General features: G+C 42.1%; 1 protein-coding gene across 6 annotated transcripts in view; it reads right to left on the bottom strand.

Moving 5' to 3' along the window:
- Positions 1 to 12,465, bottom strand: part of AGPAT4 (1-acylglycerol-3-phosphate O-acyltransferase 4) — a 124,982-nt gene that overhangs the window by 21,482 nt on the left and 91,035 nt on the right. For all 6 annotated transcript variants that reach the window (XM_006021904.3, XM_006021903.3, XM_025202006.1 and 3 more), the window contains 2 exons: positions 7,601 to 7,703; positions 4,728 to 4,803 (listed from right to left, as the gene is read on the bottom strand). In XM_006021904.3, coding sequence (XP_006021966.1) covers positions 4,728 to 4,803; positions 7,601 to 7,703 — 179 coding nt within the window. The remainder of the gene's footprint in view (positions 1 to 4,727; positions 4,804 to 7,600; positions 7,704 to 12,465) is intronic.

Genomic DNA, 12,465 nt, shown 5'->3' with positions numbered 1-12,465 from the left:
AATTGATTGAAAGCATGTTCACGCTTGATATCAGGAGGCATTACTTTACGGTTAGGGCTGCCAGGCTCTGGAATGGGCTCCCAAGGGAAGTGGTGCTCTCCCCTACCTTAGGGGTCTTCAAGAGGAGGTTGGATAGATATCTGGCTGGGGCATTATGATCCCAGCACTCATTCCTACCCAGGGCAGGGGGTTGGACTTGATGATCTGTTCAGGTCCCTGCTGACCCTAGAAACTATGAAGGTGAAGTACTGTGCAAGCAAAAGTAGCATTGCTCTATGACAGGGGTGTCAAACTAAACACCGTCTTCCCCAGGCCAGATCCAGAGACAGCAGCAAGGTGAACAGCAATGTTAACCCTGTAGCCACCACTGCTTGTTCCCATCTGACAACACATATCCCCAGTAGGGCTCCACACCCCAGATTTCAGGAGGCGCCACCCCTGAGGTCCTGACTTCTGTCACATGGCCTGAAGGCCTCCTGGAGTTCTGCAGGCCAGGACATTCATTTGACACCCCTGCTCTATGAGAAGTCCAGCTGAATAAAGTGATATGTATTGTTAAATCAAGCTCAACTCTTGCATACAATTATATTGTATGGCTGTCAAAGCGAAGGGGAGGCCACCCAACCCACCCCTAAACACCAGTTAATCACCTGACCCAAACCCAAAAGCTTCAGTTTTTCCTGTAAAATGAAAACTGAAATGCTTCATTTTCCTACTGAAAGAGAAAAATGAGCCTTTAAAAAAAGACAAAAACAAAAAAAAACCTTTCAGATACATTTTCAAACAAGACATTGATTTGAAATACAAAACTGAAACACTGTGGTTAGGATTTTCCAAAAAAAGCCTTCAGCTGCAATGACTGGGTTAGTCCAGCTTGCATGTAAAATACTTGGGTCAAATCTATATTTTCTTCAGAAAAAAAGAATCACGAGCATTTTGTCCCCTTCTTCTTGGTGTCCTCAATTCCATGCAAGATAGCAGCAGAGGATGCTGAGCACTTCCCAGAAAGGGCTCAACTGCTGAGTGCTGAGATTGGTGACAGCTTTATTGCATTTGCTTCTCTCGTTTCCAATTTGATGAAGTGCTCTGGGTCATGGTTTTGGCACTGCTACAGAAACGTCTTCTAATGTTTATCCAGGATGCTGACAATGGCCCTCTGAATAACAGATACGGCAGAATGTGGACTGTATAAAGACTCTGATATTTCCTCCCCATTCCTCTATTTCTGTTTTCAGGTTTTTGAATTCTGATTGGTGCAGCGATCACTCAAGACGCTTGCCTCCCCTACCCCTGATCTGGGATGGCCCCAGCATGATGACTTTCTCGGGATACTGCAAAAGAAGCATCTTTGGGGGAGTAACTAGTCTGTACTTGAGGGAGGCCCAGGACTAGGGGTATAGCTACCCCCACCACCACCCAATGAAGGCAGCCACAGGAAAGGAAAGATGCTCTAAAAATGCTGTTGAGACAGACAGACAGACCCCATACTGGGCTGCTGTGGGATGGATTTGTTTCTACAGATGCACACGTAATTTTTTGCCTTGGGGTCTATGGCAATTTATCATCAATCTTCATGCTTGACTGTGTGATGTGAGTGTATTAACTCTGGAATAGAGTAAGACAAACAAAAAAAAATCATTCAAGTTGGGCTTAGACCAGATATGAGCTCTAGAGTCCAGGAAATCGTACACAACAGCACAATATGTGGTCATACAGCCACAGAACTGTAGAAATCTGTTGGCAGTCCACGGAAACAGTTCAAACCATGTACAGCAGAAAACTAACCAGCGTGTAGGTTGAGGAGTTCATCCTAGTACTGATACCTGCTGAAGTGAGCTGTATTATAGGCAGTCCTGAAGTGGCTTGTTGACTTCAAGATTACTGCTATTAGAGAAGTTCAAGTACTACTGAGTAACAGGGTGATCAACTTCAGTGGGATGTGAAACACCGAGGACAGACTGTCCCTACAGCAGTGATTCTCAGGGCTGCAGCACCCTGACGTGCTTTGAGATCCTTTCAAAAGTGCTGCAAGGTCCCATACAACGTTTGCACTGTTAAAAGTACAAATATGCTTCACAAGATAAACCCACAAATGGGAATCCATAGCGTCCAAAGTATTCAGACCCACTGCAGTCTTTCAGAACTCTTTGCAACAGAAGAACTGCACTGTGATCTTGTATTGCAAGGCATAAAGGTAGAATGCAGTCTCAGGTCTTTATTGGGAAGATACTACACTTGATTTGAGCTTACCAGAGGCCAAAAAATGGGTGTCCTAAACCATACGAGGGCCAAATCTGGCAGAACTGTGCCTATGAGGTCCCTGACAGCCATTCCCTCTGCATGCTTATACTGAGTTGCTAAAGAGTTTTGAATTAATATCTACCCACCCCCAAAATGATAACGGGTCATGGACTGCCGGATTGAAGCCTCGAAAGGGTCTAAAGCTCTTTCCATTAAAGAAGACTGGCCTTACACTAAAACAACACATGAATGCAGGAGTGCAGGAAGTTGTACAGTGGATGGTTTATGTAGGTGGCACAGGCCTTGGCAAACAACACAAGGCTCTCTTAACTTTTCATGTTATTGCAGCTCAAAAAAGATGCGGCTCACATTGACACTTCCTGAATAATGAGGTGCTAAAAGCCATGCACACACACCCCCACACTCCCTCCCACTTATTTAAAAAGGGAGGTTTTAATGTTCAGTGAGTGGATCCCTAAAGCACTGCCTCATGCTCAAAGGGTGGGGAAGATCACAAACTGAGTAGCTGCATTTCCCTCAGGCTACAGATGCAATCCTCTTCAAATCAGCAGGCACACACTGGGACATGCAGCCATTCACATTTTGACAATACCCTAAATTAATGTTTCTGAGAAAAGTGCCTCCTATGAATATTGTAGGAGATAGGTGCTCATCAGTGCATTGTGTCAGCATTACTATAACCCTGTCAAAAACACAAAGTGGGAACACTGACTCTTCAAACAGCTAACTGAGGTTTATTTAATGTGAAACATTTGATTTGGGCTTTTTTTTTTTTTTGCCTGTTGAAGGCAGAGAGAGATGCAACAATAATATCAATATCAAAGGATACCAAGACAAGCTGGTAAGAGCTGACTTAAATCTCCATGATTCTGTACTGATAGAAATGTAGCCAAATTGCTGCAACTTTAACCCTTACCCTGATTAATTCAGGGTCAAAGTAAGAACAACATAGCAAACTTGTACTGCTGCAGGCTCATGCGAATGTAACAGTTACAGCAGATGAGACCCACTCCCAGGAAGCGTTTAAATTGTATATTTAAGCATAACCTGAGCCTTTACGTGGAGATAAATCCTTCTCCATGATCAAGAGCTAGCTGCTATGCTGTATTCTAATACAACCTTCACAAGATGCACATCCCCTGCTCTTTCATTAATAATGTTCTCTTCTTTCTGCTCTCTTCATACAAAATATGGCAGACAGTGTGAGGCTGGAGAAAGAACAACAACCTCGGGCGGAAGGTGGGGTTTGGAAACAGCACCAACACATGCACCTTCACACTGCAAGAACTTTAATATTAAACAATCAATTTATCAACTAATGCGGCCCCAGTGTTTCTAAAAGCATTAGGTACAAGACATGAGAGGTGCCAGTACCTCTCTACTTGGCAGTGGTTAGGCCTGATCTAAAGTACTGTGTGCAGTTTTGGGATCCATATGTAGAAAGGACATGAAGTTAGAGACAGTCCAGAGCTGGGTGACAAAAAATGATAAAAGGGCTTGGAAGGCAAGCTATACAAGGAGAGGTTAAAGGAAATAGGCATGTTCAGTTCGTAGAAAAAGCACTTAAGAGCGGACATGATAGCAGTCTTCAAATGCCTAAAAAACTAACTATAAAAAGATGAGGGAAAACACCTTTTTTCCCTTTACTGCAAAGGGGAAGACAGACTAATGGCTTGAAGTTGTAGTAAAATAGGTTTAGGTTAGATAGCAGGAAAAACATCACTGTTAGAGCAGTGAGGCAGGGGAACAGACAGCCTACGGAAGTGGTGGCATCTCCTTCATTGGTGGTTTTCAAGAAGGTTGGACAGGCGTTGGTCCAGGATGGTTTAGGAGTAGCTATACTTATGCTCTACCATGAGTACTTCCTATGCTTTTGGACTTTGCTGGCTGTCAGATGGGGCCAGGAGGGATTCATTTCTCCCTCCTGCTGCTATGAGTCAGATAGTATTTTTTTCTTTTAAAGCCTTCCTAGGAGAGACTGTGTATTTTGCTGCAGCCAAGACTGGGGATTGTGACTGGGCTGTCCTAATGCTCCTGCTGGGACTTAAACCTAGAGGTACTTGGCTAGAAGGTCTTGCCCCTGTGCTCAGGGTCAGACTGATCATCCTATATTGAGTCAGGAAGGAATTTTACCCCCTGGTCAGAATGGTAGGGACCGAGTGGCATTTTCTCCTCCCCTGTAGGGGCGCGGGGTGGGGGGTATGGCCCCCCCTCCTTGAATCTTTCAAGTGTATTTTAACAACTCTGCAGCAGCATGACTTTGGCCGCTATAGTCCCCCTGCTTTACCCGTGGCAAGTTAGGCTTATTATGTCGTGTGCTTTTGTCAGGTTTTGCAGGTTAGACAATGGATTTGTATAGGATAGCTTGGACAGGGATGATCCTGCCTCAGGCAGGGGACTGAATTAGATGACCTCTGGAGTTCCCTTCCAGCCTTACTACTTTGTGACACTATGAATTAACTCACCTTTTCTTGATAGAGTTTGTGGAGCCAATTGGAACATTCCTGTTCATCTTCTGGGATTTCTTCTAATGGAATCCGTCTGCAAACAATAAAAAGGAGATGGCAAAGAGCAAGCATGACACTCAACCTGTTTAAAATGTGAAGCTTAAAATTGCAAGCCAATTAAAGCACAGATTTATTTCACAGGAGTCAAGCTCCTTTATTACTCTTTTTCTTGCATGCTCCAAATACCTGAAAGAGATATGTAGTTTCAAGTGCAATCCTTAGACATATCTGCAGCTAAGAATACACTGTAAGGAACTTAAAGTCCTTTTCCACTTAAAAGCTTTATGTTTTTCTAATTCTAAATAAATTTAAGGAGATTAGCTTCCTACTTCACAAATTAAACCATCCAAAATGTTGTGTACTACTCTCTACCCCCATGTAATTTTGGAATAGTTGTTTCCATGTCTTAAGATACCTTTATAAACTAGAGCTGATAAAGATATTTGATCACAGTAGTTCATTTAATCCAGTGGTTCTCAAACTTTTTAGAGAAAACACCCCTAGATAGACTCAAGGCACCCCTGACAAAATGTCAGCTTAGTTTTCATTTGTTGTTTTGACTACAGAAAAATAATGCAGCAATTCCTCTATTGCAAAGAAAGAGCGCTAACACTGTGTGATACCCCAGGACACCCCTGGAAGGATCAAGATACTCCAGGATGTCACAGTACCCTGGTTTAATGAGTAAATGTTAAAATAAAACCAGAAATATTCACCAGGCCCCTATCAATTTTAATGATAATTCCTGTGCAGTAAATTTGAAAATTCTGTTGTGAGAAAACTTTTAGTGTTATTTCTACTGTCATCTTCATTTAAAAAAAACCCCAAACAAGCAAAACAAAACAAAACAAACCCCCTAATGCTGTCATATTGCAGGATGTTGTAAAGTAACAACTGGGGTATTTTAAAATTGTTAATAGCAGCTACTAAATTTGCATGGACCAAACACCTTTTCTGACTTGGATTCAACTGTCAACTCTTTGCATCCTGATAAAACAGTTAGATGCTTTGTCATTTCATTCTTTTCCTCTAGAAATCCATGAGACAACAGCTTCTGGAGTCATTGCAATTTAAGCGGTAACAACCAAAAGTGGCCATTGTGTCACAACCAGTCAGGCCTATAAACACTCATGATCAGGGGAGAGGAGAAGCAACATTTTATTGAAGTTTTTAGGAAAACCAACATGAAAAAAAAGAGGAGGGTGATCATCAGCTACTGTCCTGTTGCACCAGTATGGTAACAGCCTACAGAGAGTTTGCCAACTGTGTTGAACAGTATTTAAATTCCCATGGGAATTTAACCTACGGATGGGCTTCCAAGCGTAGGATTAAATTCAGAAATAAGCCATATGCCAATTTCAGTGACAAGTTGGGAATTTATGGGCAGTGTTACCCAGGCAGTGCTAGCCTTGACAGCATAGCAGGAATTACAGCACTAGGCTCCCCATCTTGATGAGCCTTTCTGACTATAGTGGCCAGCAACCTAGATCCAACTGATAGAATAAGCCTTTGAAATCAGATGATGGGGACCTACTGATAGTCTCCCCTGTCAATGGAGAAATCAGTAAGATTGAGTTTGGGTAGTTTCATGGTCAAACCTGCTCTAAGTGATATGTCAGTCCCTGAACAGAGGTGGGCAAACAGCACAGACCATCTCCTCTTTCCGTGTTCCCAGCCAAGCAACAAATACAAGGCTCACAGAGAGCAGTGACAATTATTTGGACAGAGTAACTCTTCTGCTGCTTACTACAGCTCTCCCTAAAAGACTGCAACACAATCATCTAGCTTTTCAAAGACTGACTGAACAGCACTTGCATGCTTTAAAATAAATAAATAAATTAAAAAATTAAAATGGCATCTACCTGCAGCCATGATAACCTGAACACATCCAATAGGCACATCTACATGAGATGTTTACTGTTGAGTTGCCCAATTAGTTCTGCAGTAAAGGTCTCAGCATCTACACACGAAGAGCTATTAGGATGGAGTAAGCTAATTAACTCCACCATAGGTTAGTACTTATAAAACATAAATACTATCCTATGGCAGAGTTCTTTTACTTTCCAGCAACGCATGTATAGAAGCTGGCCTGGCTATGGCTGGGGCACAAGGGTGCTTTAATGTGGGGTCTGCCTGCTGGGTAGCCCCGCACTGAGGCACGCTTGTGCCCCAGCCAGCACCTCCACAGCATGCTGAAAAATCAGGCAGGAGCAGCCCTAGGTTGGCAGGATGATCTTCGGGGCTCCCTTGCCAAACAGGGCTGCTCTGACCCAGCTGAACATACTGCAGTCCTGGACACACTTTCAAACAGCATTCCCAGGAGCAATAAACTCGGGTGTAAACTGTGTCAGAGTTTATTGCTTCGAATTAATTGCAAGTGTAGATACTCCAAATATTATCTAAATCTTGGAAGCTAAATAGCCCTTGGTCTAGCTAGTTTTTAAGAGGCTAGATCACTTGAGAATCCTAGGGTCATAGGCAAAAGCCAAGGAGTCACAACTGACATATTGAACAACTGACATATATGACATTGCAAAAAACCATCTGAGAGCGGAAACACTTCAGTCTGGATCTAGCAGTATCACTGAAATGAACAATGGGAATCAACAGATCCACAATGTACATAAGTGTGCAGTCTGGCAACTCCCCCTATAAAAATTAAGACCAGCATCAAGCACTTTAGAAGATAGTTTGAGATTTTATTTCCTTTTCTTATAGGTAATGGAAAAGAAACCCATGTTATTGCTTATAAGCAGAATGGACACATTCATTTATTGGGGGAAAAAAAGAGTGGGAAAGAAGAGGAGAGGGAGAAAAAAAAGAACACTTGCCTTACATATAAATCAGCATGGTACTTCTTCCCACTTAAAACTCCCAGCAAAGTTGGATTCTCATTATTTCTAAAATTGAGCGTGGAATCATATACAGCTGAAACTATAAAAATGGAGAAAATGAGAGTTCTGTAATTGTTGTTTAATGTTTAAAAAAAATAGGGTCCTCTTGGTAAATGATACTTAAAGTGCATTTAGTATAAGCAGTAAATGGGCAATATAGAAGCATACAAGACAAAGGGTATATTTGGAAGACAAAGCCTCCAGCAGCAGTCCTATAAGTCAATTTGTAACCAAGGTAAGGATACCATGGAAAATTCAAGCCCAAAAACATTGAAAGAAGCAAGGCATATAGAAGGACTTTCAGGAACAGGGGACTGGGGAGAAAAGAGGCAGGGATGCTAAAATAGGGACTCAATAAATGACTGAGAACCCCCCCCCCAGAAACTGAATGGAAACAAATTTAAAATATAGTTATGACAAAAATGAAACAGTCACCCGTCCCCACCACCAAGCTAAAGAATTGTTACATTTTTTTTAACTCAGTGCTCCAAGAAATTAAAGCAAAGCATTGAACAGGATTTTTAAAAGGGATTAGACATTTATGTGAACAAACAACAACACTGTAGCCACCCACAATGGACTGGGAAAGGAGGGAAGCTTATATATGAAATATGCCCTTTTCCTCCAGGACAAACACAACCACCAATCGCTTGAGGATAGACACATGCTTCCCTATAAATGTGTTACTGCATCGATAACAAGGGTCTTTGCACCCTTCTCTGATTGCACCAAGCTATTGTCAAAGGTACCAGTCTAGACTATCAGTCTGAATTTGCTTGGCAATTCCCATATCACTCTGCAAGCATTCAACTAGGATGAGAATAATTAGGTTGTGTGTTTCACAGAACTAAAATTGCAGCCAAGTTCTCAATCACTGGAGAATAAGTTTTCTGTAATTTAACAGATGGTCTGAATATGTTCCAGCTACAATTAGGGCATTTGTAAAAAAACCCATTTTTTTTTTTTTTTTTTTTTAAATATGATTGTATTATGTTTAACAAGGTAACAGATTTTAGAGGTCCAAGAGCTTTAATACAACAAACTTATGCATTTAGTATCCTTTGACATACTGTTTACCTGTGGGGTCCCAGAATCAGCAGAGTCAACTGTGTATCATGTTACGAATTCTAGGACTTATGGAAACAATAATTGCATGCGCGTATCCAGCTTCTGTGTATTGTAGTGCTCCTATTCAGCGACCTGACAATAATGAACCTTGTAGAGAATCTTTGCCAATTTGAGCTGTAAGACCAGGTCACATTCACCGCTCTGACTAGATGTGAAGCTGAAGAGAGTGAATCTAATCTATAAAATAAAAGGCTTTCTTGGGTTGAAATAAATCAGAAAGCTCTTGCTGGGAAAGGAAAAAAAAAAAGGATTACGGCAAGGAACTCTGGGAATATTTTTCTTTTAAAGATTTTTCCAAGAACAAGGTAAATTCCAGAAGTGGTTTCTTTTCTAAGCAAGGGCACAAGAGAAGGCCTATCCGCTAAGCCAAAACACCTTGTAGGTTTACAGGGACCTGGGCTCACCACTATACTTCATTTGGCATAAATATTTCACATAAACCATATTCTTCTCTTTTGAAGCCAGAATACAAATGTCTGGTTTAAAAACTGAACAGGATTTTCCTTGCAACTGTGAGATCAAACTTCCTGTATAAAACATCTTGAGCAGGAAAAATCTCATGCTTACTTATCAAGCCCAAATGAACATGACCCAGTTCTCCTTTCACTTGCCCTTGTCTGGGCACAAAATCTCAAGTGATTCAATTTGTGTTCACACCTGTTGAAAGAAATGGAACCTTCAAACATGTAGCACAGTCAGTGAACAGGGAATTTTAGGGTCATTGGTGCTTCAAGACGGAACGATTGGGGGGGGGGGGAGAGATGCGGAAAAGAAAATTATCCAACATGACAGAGTTTCTATAAAATTTCTGCATAGGATCCAACCCAGCCACACACTCAAATATCTGTGTTTACAAAGTGCTTTAAGCGGTTATCTGATAAGCTGCCAAACAAAAATCCAAACTCCATTTGAGCACGCTGCTAACACTATCATTTGTGCAGCATAAGATAAGGAAGAATACATCCTTTCATTGTAAAGTTTAAAAAAAAAGTGATCTGTGTGAACACACCTATTAAGCCATGTATTGTACCCAAGACTAAGAGTTGTAAAAGCAATTTCACCTCAGTAAGTAGGTCTACTTATCTACTTAAATTGCAGTTCTACAGAAAATATGAAATATAATGGGATGGTTTGTGAAATCAATTTAAAAATGTGTATTAGTCATATAATATGCTGTTTTAGAATCCTCCGATGCTTACTGGCAGACAAGGTTCTTTGGGCAAATCTGATATCTTTTATTAAACCAACTAAATAGTTGGAGAACAATTTTTAAGCAAGCTTTTGGGTTCAAAAACCCTTTGTCAGGCTAAGGAAGTTTCAGCAGTTGGTGTGTGCTCTTCCTGGGTGGAATGCTTACTGCAATATGAAGACAATATCAGTATAGTCATAGATCACGTGATTGAGAGTTACTGGGCACATCTACACAACAACATAGCAATGAGCTACAGCGACGTAGTGCCAGTGGGCACAAACTGTGATGCTGCCACTACACCACGGTAGTGATGAGCTTCCTTGCTATAAAGTGTGTTGCTACAGTAACACAGCTGCTATAAATAACCATGCACCGCCAGGATGGCACAGTAACAACTGCTTCATGGAGGCACACGTAGATGCAGTCTGCCTACTTGTAGTGATGTAGATTAAAAAGTGAAGGCATCAGTCAGTAGAGTGAAATGTTTCAGTGCCATCTTAAATGCAATAGTTTGAAGTCTGAAGACGATGACTGAAAATAAAATTCAAGAAAGCTAAATACATCTCAGCTCAGGAATGTGTAACAGTTCTCTGTAGGAACCTTGCATTCAGATGGTCCTAAACTGTTGTGTTCATCTTGCAACTTGACTTTGGATGTATAGAGAAACAAACAAACAAACAAACCAGCACTGATCACCATTTAGGAATCACATATAAAGCAAAAAGGTTCTGCCGAGGCTGATGTTAGAACAGAAAACAAATGACAATGTCCTCAATGTTTAAAAGAACCACTGAAAGCACTTTAACAAGAAGAGAAGCTACATTCAAGCTAGTGGGAGCATTTACTGCTGCCAACATACTTTTGGAAAAAAACTGATAACCTGAAACTAAGGGAGTACTTGAACAAGCACATATATCAAATGCTAGTAGTTTCCCCATGTTCAAACAAACTTTGCCTGGATTATCTGCCAAAAATAATTGCTTTGCATGTTTAGACTACAAAATCTGCTTTGAAAGAAGATTATTCAAATCTTGATTGTAGCAGACGAAACAGATGCACAGTATAACTATGTACTCGACATTTCATTTGCACCTGGGAGCTGGAAAGACTGTGACCTGCCTGTTTCTCAAACAGCAGTTTTTCTACCATGGCACAAACTGCAATCAAGGCTGTTGTAAACTACGGCTTAGAACTGAACAAGATATTAGCATTTCTCTCTGATATGTATAGGTGCATACACATGTACTAACTCTGACAGTTAAGTTGACTTAAAGTTAAGTCGGTTTAACTGTCAGAGTATACATACATATGCAGAGTAGAGTCAACTTAAATGCGGCCCCCGAGGTGCATTTCCTTGAGTCGCATTAGTTAAATCAACTCAGCTCACAAGATGGCTGCCACCATGTCAAGGGGCTGTATGTGTATACACTCGATGTGCCTTAAGTCGACTTAGTTAAGTTGCCTTATTTAAAGTACATGCACATGAACCCTACGGGCACGTCCACACATGCAAGCACGTGCACTTGCAGCAGCTCAAATAGCAGTGTAAATTTGAGCCGGGCTTTTTGCTTCAGTGCACGTGCCTGGACATGCACTTTGGTGTGGAGCAAATTGTGCCTCTTGGGGCAAAATAACCCTGCCTGGCTCCTCCCGGATCTGCAGCCGGGGGAGCTAGAGCCCAGGGATGGCACCTATGCTGTCCCCAGCAGTATAAAAAGCCGCCCTGGCAAGTAGCTCAAGGCTACTAGCTCTCAGGAGCTTGTGGGGCCCAGCCAATTGGTACCTGGGGACACTACCCCTGGTGTCAGCTGGAGTGCTGAAGCAGCCCTGAGAGTTCCCTGCACCCTTTACCCAGTGCAGCAGTCTGGCAGTGGGGGCTGCTGCCTGGCTGTGACCTGCTGTGCACCTACCAGACCCGGATGGAGACTGCACAGCCAGTAAAGGCATCTGCCCCTCTGGGCCATCTGCCAGTGGACTGCGGTTGCAGGGTTGGCCTTTGTGAGGCACTACTGCCATCTGTGCCCCCTGCCCGGCCATCTGGGCAGCTATCACTTGGAAGATGTTCCAGGTGTTGTGGCCTGCTTTGAGCTGTCAAAGCATGTCCTCCTGGCCCCATTTGGGGGTAGCCAGCTGGGTCCAAGGTGTCAGCTCTGAGCAATCAGGGTCCTGTCACTGGCCTCCCTAGCAGGAATTCTGGTGTTCCCTATTGGAAAACTGAAAAATCCCCGATAAAAAAATCCCAAAGTCACTCTGTAAAATACCCTCAAATCCATATTCGTCCACAAGTAAAACAAGAGACCATTATAAAGAGAGAGAGAGAGTTGGACAATGTTTTATTGATATATATCTTACAGTGTTAAAGCATGTCTCATCATAATAATAAAGTGAACTCTAAATACATGTTTCATGAATACATATTTTGCTGCCCTCCAACAGGGCAATAGCCCCACCACAAGGGGCCAAATGGCCCCCCCACAAGACC

Source organism: Alligator sinensis, unplaced genomic scaffold (assembly GCF_000455745.1).
Source record: "Alligator sinensis unplaced genomic scaffold, ASM45574v1 scaffold682_1, whole genome shotgun sequence".
NCBI classification, from domain to species: domain Eukaryota; kingdom Metazoa; phylum Chordata; order Crocodylia; family Alligatoridae; genus Alligator; species Alligator sinensis.
The sequence above is the reverse complement of the archived record's forward strand: the minus strand, read 5'-3'. Positions and strand labels throughout refer to the sequence as shown.